This window comes from Lampetra planeri, unplaced genomic scaffold (genome assembly GCF_965212315.1).
Source record: "Lampetra planeri unplaced genomic scaffold, kcLamPlan1.2.h2 scaffold_457, whole genome shotgun sequence".
NCBI lineage: Eukaryota > Metazoa > Chordata > Hyperoartia > Petromyzontiformes > Petromyzontidae > Lampetra > Lampetra planeri.
Window position 1 is genome coordinate 67 of NW_027615280.1, and position 12,786 is coordinate 12,852.

At 41.8% G+C, this 12,786-nt stretch overlaps 1 protein-coding gene across 1 annotated transcript; it reads left to right on the forward strand.

Annotated features, from left to right (window-relative positions):
• Positions 1-367: 367 nt before the first annotated feature.
• Positions 368-9,178, forward strand: LOC144741187 (very long chain fatty acid elongase 6-like; the record flags this gene model as incomplete). The annotated part of the gene is given in 10 exon segments (XM_078623800.1): positions 368-441; positions 1,813-1,931; positions 7,432-7,504; positions 7,506-7,564; positions 8,133-8,145; positions 8,147-8,182; positions 8,185-8,287; positions 8,725-8,933; positions 8,935-9,066; positions 9,068-9,178. Coding segments are annotated over 10 exon segments (929 nt in total), but the record flags the coding sequence as incomplete, so codon positions are not given.
• Positions 9,179-12,786: the final 3,608 nt, after the last annotated feature.

Below are 12,786 nucleotides of genomic sequence, written 5' to 3' on the forward strand. Positions count from 1 at the left end.
CGTTCGCTGGGTTCAATCGTAGGCGGACCGTTTCTTGCTCCTCTTTTAGGTCTGAACGAGAGCAAACGAGTGAGTCCAACGGCATTTCAACCCAGCAGGTTGCGATGACCTGACAGTCACCTTGCAGAGGACGTGCGAGTTGGTGCCTCGGATGCCGACTCCGGTCAGCACTCGAAGGCCCCTTCAAGCACTTGCCGGTTATATTTTCTGGGCGAAACACAGAAATTCCACTTCCGAAAGCCGAGAACTTCACGTGATGTAACAGTCCCAATCGCAGTCGCCGCCACGCAGTAATATTTCCCAGACTGCGACGTGCGGGTAGGGCTATGCAGCACCCTACGCGTTTGCTCGCGCCATTTTGACACAGAACTACGTATCAGAAGCGTGATCGGGATCTGTTCCATCAACAGCTGTCAACCACAAGACGGCCACCGGCTAACGGTAAGAACATGTTTCTTCATTTTATTCCCTAATCTGATTGATGAAATAAATTAAAGAAGTGAGTTATGAATGCTGTTAATATAAGAACCACTGACATCAACCAAGGATCCATTTATATTCGATAGCCAGTTTCGATGAACTAATAGTGTATTTAGCCATGAAATTATTAACCATCAGTCATAGAATGTATTGATGGAATGAGGTTCCCACCAGCCTGATGTTTTTTAAAACTTGCTGTTGCTATGGTCGCTGTACATACCGTGTCATTGTGTTGCAGAGAGGAATGGAGAAGAGCAAACAGACAACCTCCCGTCTAGGAAGAAACAGAAGAAGAGTGGACGTGGACTGAGCCTCACCTCTTTCCTCTTGTTTCATCAACTGTTGGTGGTCTGACGTGGTGGTCAGTTGTCTTTTTTTGGGTCCTTGCTTTGGACAATCCAAGATCCGTCTCAAAAATGGACAGCCTCAGCTCTCGAACAACAAAAATTCAGGTCAGCTGGGGGAAAATATTCAGTCAAGTTCTTCAGTGAAGAATATAATACAGTATATTTGTCGAATATTTGACAAATGTTTTGCCAGTGGATATTTTTGTTAAATTACAGCTCTCGACTCCAAACAAGTTAAATTTGATAAAAAAAAATCTGACTTAAAATTCGAAGAATTTGGGGAAAAAACATCCCTAAATTATTGAATATGTAGGGAAACATTTGAACGATAAAATTTAATAGAAAGAACAAAAAAAATGACTGAACTTGGATCGAAGTAGAAATATTCTCCTTGGCTTTATTCTATTTTTTGGAAGGACAGTGGAAGTTATTTGTATACAAATTTTCTGCCATTGCAAATGTAATCCCGTTTTATAATCTCTGGCCTTATTTTCCTGTGGTGGTCGAAAGTACTCTGCTCACTTGTCTCTCAACAGATGACGTGTTTTGCTCTGTCAGATAATACTGATTGTTTTTCGTAATAAACGATGTTGAACAAATGTCACCGTATCGGTGGTTTTATTCTGCGTGGACACTCAGTGACACTCGAGGGATTGAATGTAAATAACCTCCAGCGTCACTGTGTTATAATCTGATTGTTGATGTGTGTCGACTGATAATAAGTTTGTGTCGTTTCCTTGTAATAATGCGTTCTGCTGCCGTTGTCTGTGACGCTGCCGGTCTGCAACGACTCACACACCTTCGATGTGCTGACTCACTCTACTACCACGTCAGCGCTCCTCATGCAGGTTATTTGAACTCATCTGTGTTTGAAGTGTGTGTCTCTGTACGTTCACCACTCATTAACCTTCCTTAAAATGCCAAACAGTATGGTTCGGGCTGAGCGGGTTGGCACGAGGATCACGTTCGCTGTTGCGTTCAAAAGCAAATCATGTTCTGTTTGATGGGCGATAAGTTCATGTTTACTTCGTCAGACCAGCCTTTTGTCATCGACCTGAGCCTTTTTCGTTGGACGGACGACACCGACAGGTTCATCCTGCTGCAGTATGATTAAATTTGTTCGAAATAGCACAAAAACTCAATTTGAATTTGTGTTGCCGCGGAGGGGTGAATAACTCACAGTCACACTGCACAAGATGTTCGGGCAGCAGGTGCTTTTGGACATATGTAGAAGAGATAAGTTTCAGGTGCCACACCGAGGGAGTGAGTAAAAAGGGTTTGAGCGACTAGTGTGACATATTTAATTTATCGTTCTTTTTGCTCAAACCATAAAACGATGGTTTTCCTTTTGGGCGGACCGTACAGTTGGAAGTCCTGGTTGTGAATTTCCGCCGCCAGAAAGTGATGCTGATCGGTTTGTGACCACATGAATCCGGAGGTCCCACCGCAGGCTCGCTGGGTCGCTAGGCTGCTTTGCTTCTCGCAACTTGTGAGGTCAGAGATGGAGATGCGGGCCAGCTCTTTCGGAATGAAGGTTTGCCTAGGGTGATACTGCGCTCTGGTTTGGACCTTTACACCTCATCGGCTTGTCAGGGAAGGACACAGTTTGGGGCAATGCTCCTTTTAGTGGTTTAATTTGTATGCAAAGTGTTGGAGTGTCTGAAAATAAACGGGGAGGACTTCAGCAGAGGGGGTCAAACAAAAAGCACTGACCCGCAGCCCCCAGTTCTTCAAATATCCTGTTTTAATATGAATGTCAGCTCATCCAAAACAATGTATGTATGTTTGTGTGTATGTTTTTTGTATGTACACTACTCGTTCAAAAGTTTGGGGTCATCCAGACAATTCCAGTTTTGTAGCTTCTCTAATCAACAGTGTTCATGTGTGCAAACATAATTGCGCAAAGGTTTTTCTAATCACCATTCACCTTTTAACATGATTAGCTAACAAAATGTAGCATTAGCACACAGGAGTGATGGTTGGTGGAAAAGATCTCTGTAGGTGTAGGTAGATATTCCCATGAAAATCAGATGTTCACAGCTTCGAATAGTCATTTACCACATGTCTGGACGAGTCGGATTCGTTTTAACGTTGTCGTCATTGGGAAAAGAAAAAAGCTTTTCTTTCAAAAAGAACATTTCTAAGTGACCCCAAACTTATGAACGGTTAGTGTATGTCTGTGTATAATGTTAAAATAGTAAGAGGATATAACGCCCCCCCCCCTCGCAGCCATGAATAAATGTTTTTTTCTTTCAGTGATTTAGAATCGCAAGGAAAGGTGCAGCTGGCGTGTTTGTGACGATGGAGGCTGATATTTGCGTGAATCTGGTTCGACTGTTGGGATGTTTCCATTAGTTTGAGCAGATGATGTCATGGGAACTCATATCCGGGTGGTTCTTCGTTCTCGCGTCATTGGCTTAAAACTGTCACCGCTGACGGCTGCGCTCGTGCGCCGATTAATGTTGCCAGTGGTAACAGGTTGTGTCGTGGATGGATATTAGAAAAGTTCACCTTGAGCCGAACTACGTGTTCAATAAACCGTTCTAACACACAGCTGTCAGCCAATCAGAAAAGAGTATTCACCCAGATCATTGTGTGTGTGTGTGTGTGTGTGTGTGTGTGTGTGTGTGTGTGTATATACGTACGTAGACATATGTTAAGTTGCTGCTTTGTGCAGATACTGTTGGGTTAATTACGAGCTGCCAGTTTGCCTCGCTGCTTTAAATAAGCATGACTTCATATGTCCTTAAGCACTTAATAGGCTGAAATCATTACCACTCAACCATCATGTGATTCTCCTTCAGGAGAAGACGAATTGTCTTTTTTTTAATGTGCCCATCAGATGGACCATAATGGCTCATATGATCTCATCCGGCCCGGTCATTTTAAAGGTTAATAATGAAATTGCCCTGCTGAAGCGTTGTATTGGGTGTGTGTGTACTAAGTGGATTATATCTGTGTGCTTCCTGGATGACTGATTATTCTGTAATAGCCAGGTCTTACTGACAGTATCTCTTGGTCTTCTCTAGACACACTGCAACAATGAACAAGTCTCTGCTCTTTCAGATACAGCAAACAGCGCCATGGAGGATGCACGCTCCCTGAACTTATATGTGTTCAGTTGGGTGACATGTACGCACACACCTTCGCCGTGCGTGCACTTTTTTTTTTTTTTTTTTTGCTGCAATATTGTGAGGCTGTAAACACGACGCTGAGTGAGACACACCTGCTCCCTTGCTCAGGCGTGCAGACTCATCCTCAGACTGCAAACTCAGGATTACGTAACGGGTGAAATCTCCTGGACCAGCTAATGCAGGAGCCACAGCAGGTTATTCCGCTAGCTTTGTGCAGCACTGTGAGTGGGGGAGGGGAGGGGAGGGGAGGGGAGCCGGTTGGGGTTCAGGAGGTGGAACGGGCCGTCGAGTTTTTTTTGGCTCCTCTAGTCTGTGTGTATTTGAGCATGAACCTGACTGTGACTGTGATTAATGTTTGGGAACTGGTGAATAGTTTGTACATAAACTTGTATAAAATTTGTACATAAACCCTCTGTTGCCATCTCTTGACATTTTCTGTACCCGTTTGAGTGATGTTTCTCAGTAGCAGTTGAGCAATTTGAGGTAGAACTTGGCAAACATGACCAGCTAAAAAATATTCAGCGGCTTGCTCCTATTGCTCCTATTTGTTGTCTGTCTGACTTCATGCTCTTTACTCAACCTTTTTGATTTGGCAATGCTGAAACCGAACCATGGGCGACACGGTGGTGCAGTGGCTAGCCTCATAGCAAGAACCTGACTCGCTTCCTGGGCATCTTTCTGTGTGGAGTTTGCACGCTCTCCCTGGGTGCTCCTGGTTCCTCCCACCTCCAACAGCATGCTGAGGTTCCGTAGGTGTGAATGCGAGTATGAATGGTTGTCTGTCCTTCAGCTGGTGACCCGTCTGGGTTGTTCACTGACATTCAGTCGTTGACAGGATGGGATCGGCTCCAGCACAACCAGCAACGGGAGAAGATGAATGAATGAAACTGAACTTTATCCCCTGTCTCGCCCAGGGATAACTAGTCCTTAGATCAGTTCTTACTTCTTTGCAGACTGTCTCCCATTTATGCAAGTGGAAGATTTTCCTAAAATAAGTTACTCAAATCCACACACACATCACATCACATCACAGAAGTCAGTTCAGGAAAGCGAAAACTATTGTAAGCAGTGAATATCAGCTGATTCTGTCAGAACATCACGTTGATCCTTGTCCAAAAAGCTCAGACGTTGTATTTTATTCGTGCCACCTCGGTGAGTTCTTCCTAACCCCATGGGGGCTTTCACACCCTATATTTTTTCCGTTTGACTTTTCTGTTCGATCCAACCCAAATTTAGAGATGTGAAAGCTTCCTGGACCATGATCCAGCCATCTTTGCTTAGTGGTAAACAGTGCTAACTAGCTAGCTAGCCCCCCTTCCAGCCAATCAATGTCCACGTCCGGGGAGATGCGAAAGACATCAGTAATGACGACAGAACGTCAGTAGATCGTTGGTCCTCTGGTGTTTGTGCAGACTGAAACCAGAACCATATCCGTGTAGGATCTCTCGTCTTTACATGTAATGTGGAGTGCTGAGATGGTCTACAGTCTTCCCCTCCTCGCTATGTAGGCTGCTGTGTTCCGTCAGATGCTCTGTTCTCCCCTCCTCCGCGTGCCACGGCGAATCGGTGATGTCATTCTGCAGTCCGACCCTATTGTCCATTCAGTGGGAGCAGCTCTTTGACTGGACTGCCTTGTCCCCCAGTTGGGGTGAAAGTGGCCTAAATCACTCTGCGGGCGTCCTTCATCCTCCTTATGTTGAGGTCAATCAGATAAAGCCGTGGACACTGTTGCTACACAGTCGGCTGTTTGTGTTTTCTTCTTGCAACGTGTTACATAAATGAAGCAGTAGACTCAAAACGTAACATTTCACAATGCTGTATTGCGTCCTGATAATGTACTAAATGACGTTTCCACTGAAAGTTTACGTAGATTCATCTTGTTTATCCAACATGAACCAACTTCAACTTGCACATGATCACAATATTATAATTTTATACAATTTGTGACATTAACAGATTTCCTTGTGTTTGTCTTGACTTTGAATGAAAAAAAAAAATCATACATTGCCACAACCTCCTCCCCACTGCTGGGGGTGCAGCCTCTGGCAGGCCCCCACCCCCCCACCCGCTGCGTGCTGTCTGCAGCGATTCTCTTGTGACCCACATTCACAAATGAACTGGTGCATGTCTACCAAACCTATTTTTGTGGCAGCTTCAGCAGTGGGGCTGTGTGTTTGTCTTGAATTTTAGAAAATACACAAATATCAAATGCTGCGTTTTATCACAGGACACTTTGTTTGATTGTATGTGTGTGTGGGGGGGGTAGTAGTGTAAATCTGTTAATTTCATTGCAGGTGGTTTCAGCATTAACTTGTTGAAACCTTAGTTGTAACTGATATTCAGCTTGTGTGTCTGGTTTGATGAAACATGAAGAGCAGATGAAATACAGGTTCGTTATATTTATTACAATTATATTATTATAAATGTCACTGCTTGGTGTCAAGTCATTGTGGAAAATCTGGATTGTTGCTTCCAAACTAAAAGATCTGTTGAGCCGAATATGCACACCATTTTTGTACACAGGTTACATATGTGACAGTTCAGCGACACATATTCGTTTCCAGTGTAAGTTGTGCACACGCCCTCTGATCAGGAGTGTATTTGCGTACTGTATACGGTATTTGACAATCATCTCTTTGGTATTTCCAGTGACAGACATTCTGCAGCTCAGTTGCAAGTGCAGTTGTGATGCAATACAACAAGAAGTGGGTCATTGATCTATGTTTATCTTTTTATTAATTCCAGCATTGTGTTGTTCATTATAATTGAAGGACAAGAAGGAACCTCAGTCCTTTGAGGCCCATTTTTGTCCTTGTGCTGTGATTTTATTTAATCAATCTGGTTCTGAGGATGTACATTGTGTTCACGAAATTACCCGTACTGATAATGGGTTCCCTACTTCAAATTTATTTACCACCATATGTTTCCACCTTTTTGTTGGCTGGTGCTGCCTTAAATCACTCTCCCACTCTGCTGAAGAGCGAAAGCAGCTTTTGTTTTCTTCCGTTCCAGTCGTTCCAGTCCAACCACTTAGGTTTTTGATTTGTGCCGAGCACTTTCAAATGTGATTTTCTCCGGTTCAGTTTGGCTAGAAGTGACTTTGACACAGTTTCTCCACTTAATCTGGCTCAGCATGAAGACAAATGAGTCATTAAAGCCAAACAGGCGACACAGAATGGGGAGTTCGACAGTTGGTTGGTGGACTCATTAATCATCACCTCAGATGGATTTTGGAAGATAATACAGCAGGTTTTTTTGTATTGTAAACACAACAAAGGTGACATGTTTTTTGGGACTCTCACCACTCCCTTATTATCTACTGATAAATGTCTCCTGTGGGAAGTAAATATGCAGGCTTTATTTATTTTTCTTCATCTAGTTCACACAGTAAATGTAACTATTGACTCAATATATGGGTGCAATAATGATCAGTCCAATAACTTCTATTCTTTTTTTTTTTTGCACAACAGGAAGAAGTCTTTTCTCTTCTCGGCCCTCTACGCTGCTTGTATCCTCGGCGGACGCCATGTCATGAAGCAGAGGGGAGAAGTTTGAGCTAAGGAAACCGCTGGTGCTATGGTCGCTCACACTTGCAGTATTCAGGTAATTTCTGAGCTTTAGTTCAACATCCATTGCTTTCCTACTTGTTTTTTTTTAAATTGGTAATTAATTGAATACATGAACTAAAGACGTAGTCAAACAATTTCAAAGATGCACACACTTCAGTTTTACTTCAACACATCATCTTAAATGCACTTATAAAGTGAGATAGTGAGACTTGTGCTTGTAACATAAATGTTCTTGCCAGCTGAATATTGTTAATAGACAAGTAAGGATTATACCCATCCATCAGACAGAAGTAGTCTCTGTTGATGTCCCCTGTCCTGTGGTACAATCTCAGTGGGATTCAGTGGATTTGCAAACACGTAGGTGCCAAGTTTCCCCTGTTGATGAACATCTGATGATGGATGGCAAAGGAGTTCAGTCACATGAAGCCAAAAGAGCTCAATCGCCCCCTGGTGGCTGGTTAGAGTATAAGTCACTTACCTTGTGTTGGCAGAGATCAGGACCATACATAGCCCTTTGTTGTATACACAAAGTTTAGACTCTCTTTACCAGCTCATATCTAGTGAGGTCAACAGTATGTCTGTGTTGTTCCTTGTCCATGTAGTATATTTGGTGCCCATCCGCACTGGGAGCTACATGATGTACATCCTGATTGACAAAAGGGCTTAAACAGTCGGTTGTGTGACCAGAGCTTCTACAATGGGCCTGTCAGCAAATTTTGGGCGTATGCATTTGTACTAAGTAAAGCTCCGGAACTGGGTAAGTTTATACTGTTTGTACCAATCCAACTAGTGCTATTGTTTTTAGTTTTGTTTTTTTTTTAAATTATTTGCACGTTTTTTCCATTTGAGTATCATTTTCATTTGACAAGTTTATATCTGTTGTTTGTATATATGGTTTAGTAAAATGTGCATGTGTTTTTGATATTTGATTTGGATTTTACTGTTTGGATCTACCGAAGCAAAGAATTAATATACTTGTCTAATCTAAGTGAAAACCCATGTTAATGGCTTTTTAAATTATTATTAGTGGGCCAGTCAATTGGAGCACCCTGACATCAGAGGACAAAATACAAATCGAATGTAAACATTATACTATTTGTTCAGTCACACTTCCTTCCTTTTTGTTTTTTTCTCCTTCTCACCCACGCGTCTCCCACTGTGTCCTCTCCCAACTTCCTCCTGTCTTGCCCTCAGGTGACACTCTCTTCATCGTGCTGAGGAAACAGAAGCTCATCTTCCTCCACTGGTACCACCACATCACCGTGCTGCTCTACTCTTGGTACTCCTACAAAGACATGGTGGCGGGGGGTGGATGGTTTCATGACCATGAACTACTTGGGTCCCACGCTGTCATGTACTCTTACTACGCCTTGCGTGCTGCCGGATTCAAGCTGTCGCGCCAATTTCGCCATGTTCATCACGCTGACCCAGATCACCCAGATGCTGATGGGCTGCGTGGTGAACTACCTGGTGTACTCGTGGATGCAGCAGGGCCAGGAGTGTCCATCGCACATGCAGAACATTGTGTGGTCGTCCCCTCATGTACCTCAGCTACTTTGTGCTCTTTGTCCAGTTCTTTGTCGGGGGCCTATTTTGGCAAATCCAAATCAGCCAGTGTAGCTGTCACCAAGAAGATCGAGTAAAATAAATTTAAAAAAAAAAAAAAAAAGAAGGGAGATGACGAAGAAAAGGGCAATGAGAATGGATAGCAGGGATCGCTGACTTAGAGCTTGGTGAGTTGGAACGGTGGATTGGAGGCAGGTGGGCAGGAGGGTCAGTAACATGGCTGGTGTTTCTTGTTTGAGCATAACTAGAAATGTGCAAATGTAACAATGTCCCGATGGAGCCGAAATGGAGAAAGAGCGCCACCATGATCGGAAGCCATCACAAGGTTAAATGGTCCGGTCAGAAGTCACTGTTGATAGTTTTTAAAAAATAAAATGACAAAAACACAAAATTAAAAAAAAGATCTTCCACAAGCTTATGTTTGATATCTTAAAAAGATCATAACTGGTGCATATGATGATTGATGACGTAAGCGTGAGCTGTCTGAGTATGTTCTTGTCTGTCTTTTGTCAGTGTTTTTTTGTTTTTGTTCTGATCTGACAAATGTCTTCAGATACTGAGTGTGTTGGTTGATGTGAACTCGTGGGTTGAACGGCACTGTATCGTCTGGTGTCTTACATTACAAATGTGATATTTTTCTCAGGGTCTCAATTACTTTCTTTCTTAAAATGATTATAAAATATGCATATCAAGTAGACGTGTTTAACATCTGCAACAGTTTACAGTATGTCTGTAATTTCACACACACACACACAAACAAAAACTATGAATAGTTGGATGACTCTGATGATCGCACTCCTCTTGGGCATGATGGAGAACAGATGCTGACAGTGCAGTGCCCCGCTTCCCCGCTTGACCTTGCAGATGTTGCCAACTACACTTGGAAAATAACTTGACTTGTTGATTTTCAAATGCTTTTAAATGGTCCCTGACTCATGAAGAACTCTGTTTGAATGATTGAAAGGAGCGCAAACGTTTTTCATTTTAACAAAAGAAACACAAAAAAAATCATGCAGATTGTTAATCTGCTGTATTGACTTAAACATGTGTATCCTTAATGGTGTATGTTGTGCTATTGTGCATTTGCACTGTATTGATGTTACAAAAATGGCAGAGAACTTACCATATGAACAAAGACTGTAAAATGTGACATTCGCCTGTGGTGGTGGTGATTTTATTTTTATTTTCCTGGTTTGTACAAATCCCTGTTGTGAATACTAAAAAACAAACATAAAAAAACTATATTACAGTTACATGAAACTGGTAGGACAACAGATAAAAAGAGCATTCCTCCATATGCGTTGTATTCTTTGCATGCAAAACACTGTAGTTTAGTCTCCTCCCTAGAGGCAAAATTACAGCTCATTGAAGACCTCTTCATCGTTTTTGTTGAGTTTGAGAACATTTTTAACTTTTAAAATCTATACATCATTGATATTGCAAGCCACTCCTTGATTTATAACCACTATACTTGATTATGAATACCACCATTACAGCTTTTGGATGGATAAGACTATGTCAGGCGAAATGTCAGTGTAGACCAAATGAGTATAAACAGATAAGTTACTGAGGTGGATGTGTATAGTGGGCAAGTAATTGGTCTTACAGACCTTGGTGTAAATTCCCAGTGCAGGAAATCCGCTTTACGTCCCCAAGTACGTTAAATTCCTCTGTTAGCCTCGTCACGAAAAGCTAAATTAGCTAATGTAGCTAACGTATGCTAGCCGTGCCAAAGTTGATCTGGTTTACATTAACTCCGGTGTAGCCGCACGCACGGAAAAAAAAAAACATTTGTCGGGTTGAAATAAGGGTAGGAAGTGGAACAACTGGAAGCCAGTGTTGGTCTCATGGCTTCTACTTACTTACACGATGAAAAAACAACCTGCCAGGTGAGTTGATTTCTCCCTAAAACGAAATATAAATATGAAACCGCGAGCTTAGAAATTCCGTTAGATGAATGATTATTAATGATTACTAACAGCAGTCTAATACTGTAGCCTATGTATATTTTCACATTTTTACATCATATTTTAAATATATACTAAGGCCCACAGCACATCCCAGCTCTGACATAATCAAGTACAGATATTTATCAATAAGAATAAACCACTTCTCATGAATATATGTCCACCACTGCGAATGATGTTACTGTGAAAACATCAAATTGGGTTTTTATTGTTGTAATCTCAAAACTAATATAAGGAATTGTGTGTGCAGATGCATGCATCACTTCACACCGTCCTGTAACAAGTAATTTGGATACATTTGCAGCAGGATACTAAAACAACATCCAGACGTGAACTGGTTGATCGGATGTCTACAAAATGCAGTAAATCCCAAATCATTCACACTCATAGCACAGCACTTTTTTGAGTTCTACTTTTGAGTTACTGATGAATCATGTAGATAAAAGAGCTGTTGCTGCTACAGGCTGTCCAGATTGGTATATTTGTATCACCCTTGTATTTGAATGTCCTAAATTCAATCTGTTCCTCAAGACTCTGTCGCCATCTACTGGAAAAGAGAGCACCTAAACTCAGCATATGTTTGATGAATAATTCCTACTGTATATCTGCCTTATTTTTGGACTGTCACGTGACATAAGAATCTGGAAAAGGTTGCGCATGCTGACTTGGTCCGTGTTTGTACATCAAACGTTTCTCAGTTTTTTTTTTTTTTTTTGATGAATAAAATCTGGGGCTCACAGTATCATAGTGTTTTGAGCTTAACAACCATCACAATCTGTTTTACCCATTTACTTGATGTAGCGCTCTGAAAGTTAATCAATTGATAACCACATAGTAAAACACAATTTGATTTAAATCATTTTATAGACGAAAATGACTGATCAGTTTATGGAAGAAACGAATCAACATTATTTGCGGCCTCGATTTCATTATTGTAGCACAGCTGATCTCATTTGACAAAATGTAATTGAATTCCTGAGCAAATTATTGTTTTGAAGACATGTTCATGGATAAAGTATGCACTGCTTGCCACAAAAAGGAAAAGCGGGATTCACATATCCCGTCTTACCTTCCCTCTGGAGGTAAAACTGCCAAGGGAACTTCCAGGTTTGCCACTTTATCCCTCCTGGTGCAAACTATAGATTGTGGCTCATGTGTCCATGTCCAATACATGCATTAGACCCCCCTCCCCCTTTTGATTTCCAAATCTTCCTAAATCCTTGCAAACTAGTATTACTCTGTCCTGCAATGGAGCCAGAGGAACTGAATACTGACCTGGAGGATCAGAGCAAAGCCTTTGAGTGGGTTGCTAATTCCCCATTTAGGCCTCATCAGCTGTCCTCTGGGCTATGATGGAGTTAGGAGTGAGACAGCAAAGCTCGCCCCATCTGGCCGTGAAAACCCACAAAATTAGCTAAAAGAGACAGATTGAAAACACTTTTTCTTGAAGTGTGTTCAATATTTCATTGTGTTCATAAAAGCATTGCAGTCATACTTTTATTCATTTTTACTGCAGTAATCCATTGATACTTGAACTGCTTTAAAAACTACGTTTGATGCAGAGAGAGCCACCTCATACTTTATGGTGTTGTGACTAAATTCCACAGCTGGCTTAAAATTCACTCCAATGAACAATGAGAACCGGGTGGTCACAAAAGGTGGTGGAGTTTTTTGTGCAAACAAATGGATAAAGCTTAATTACTTGCAACTGTAATTATACACG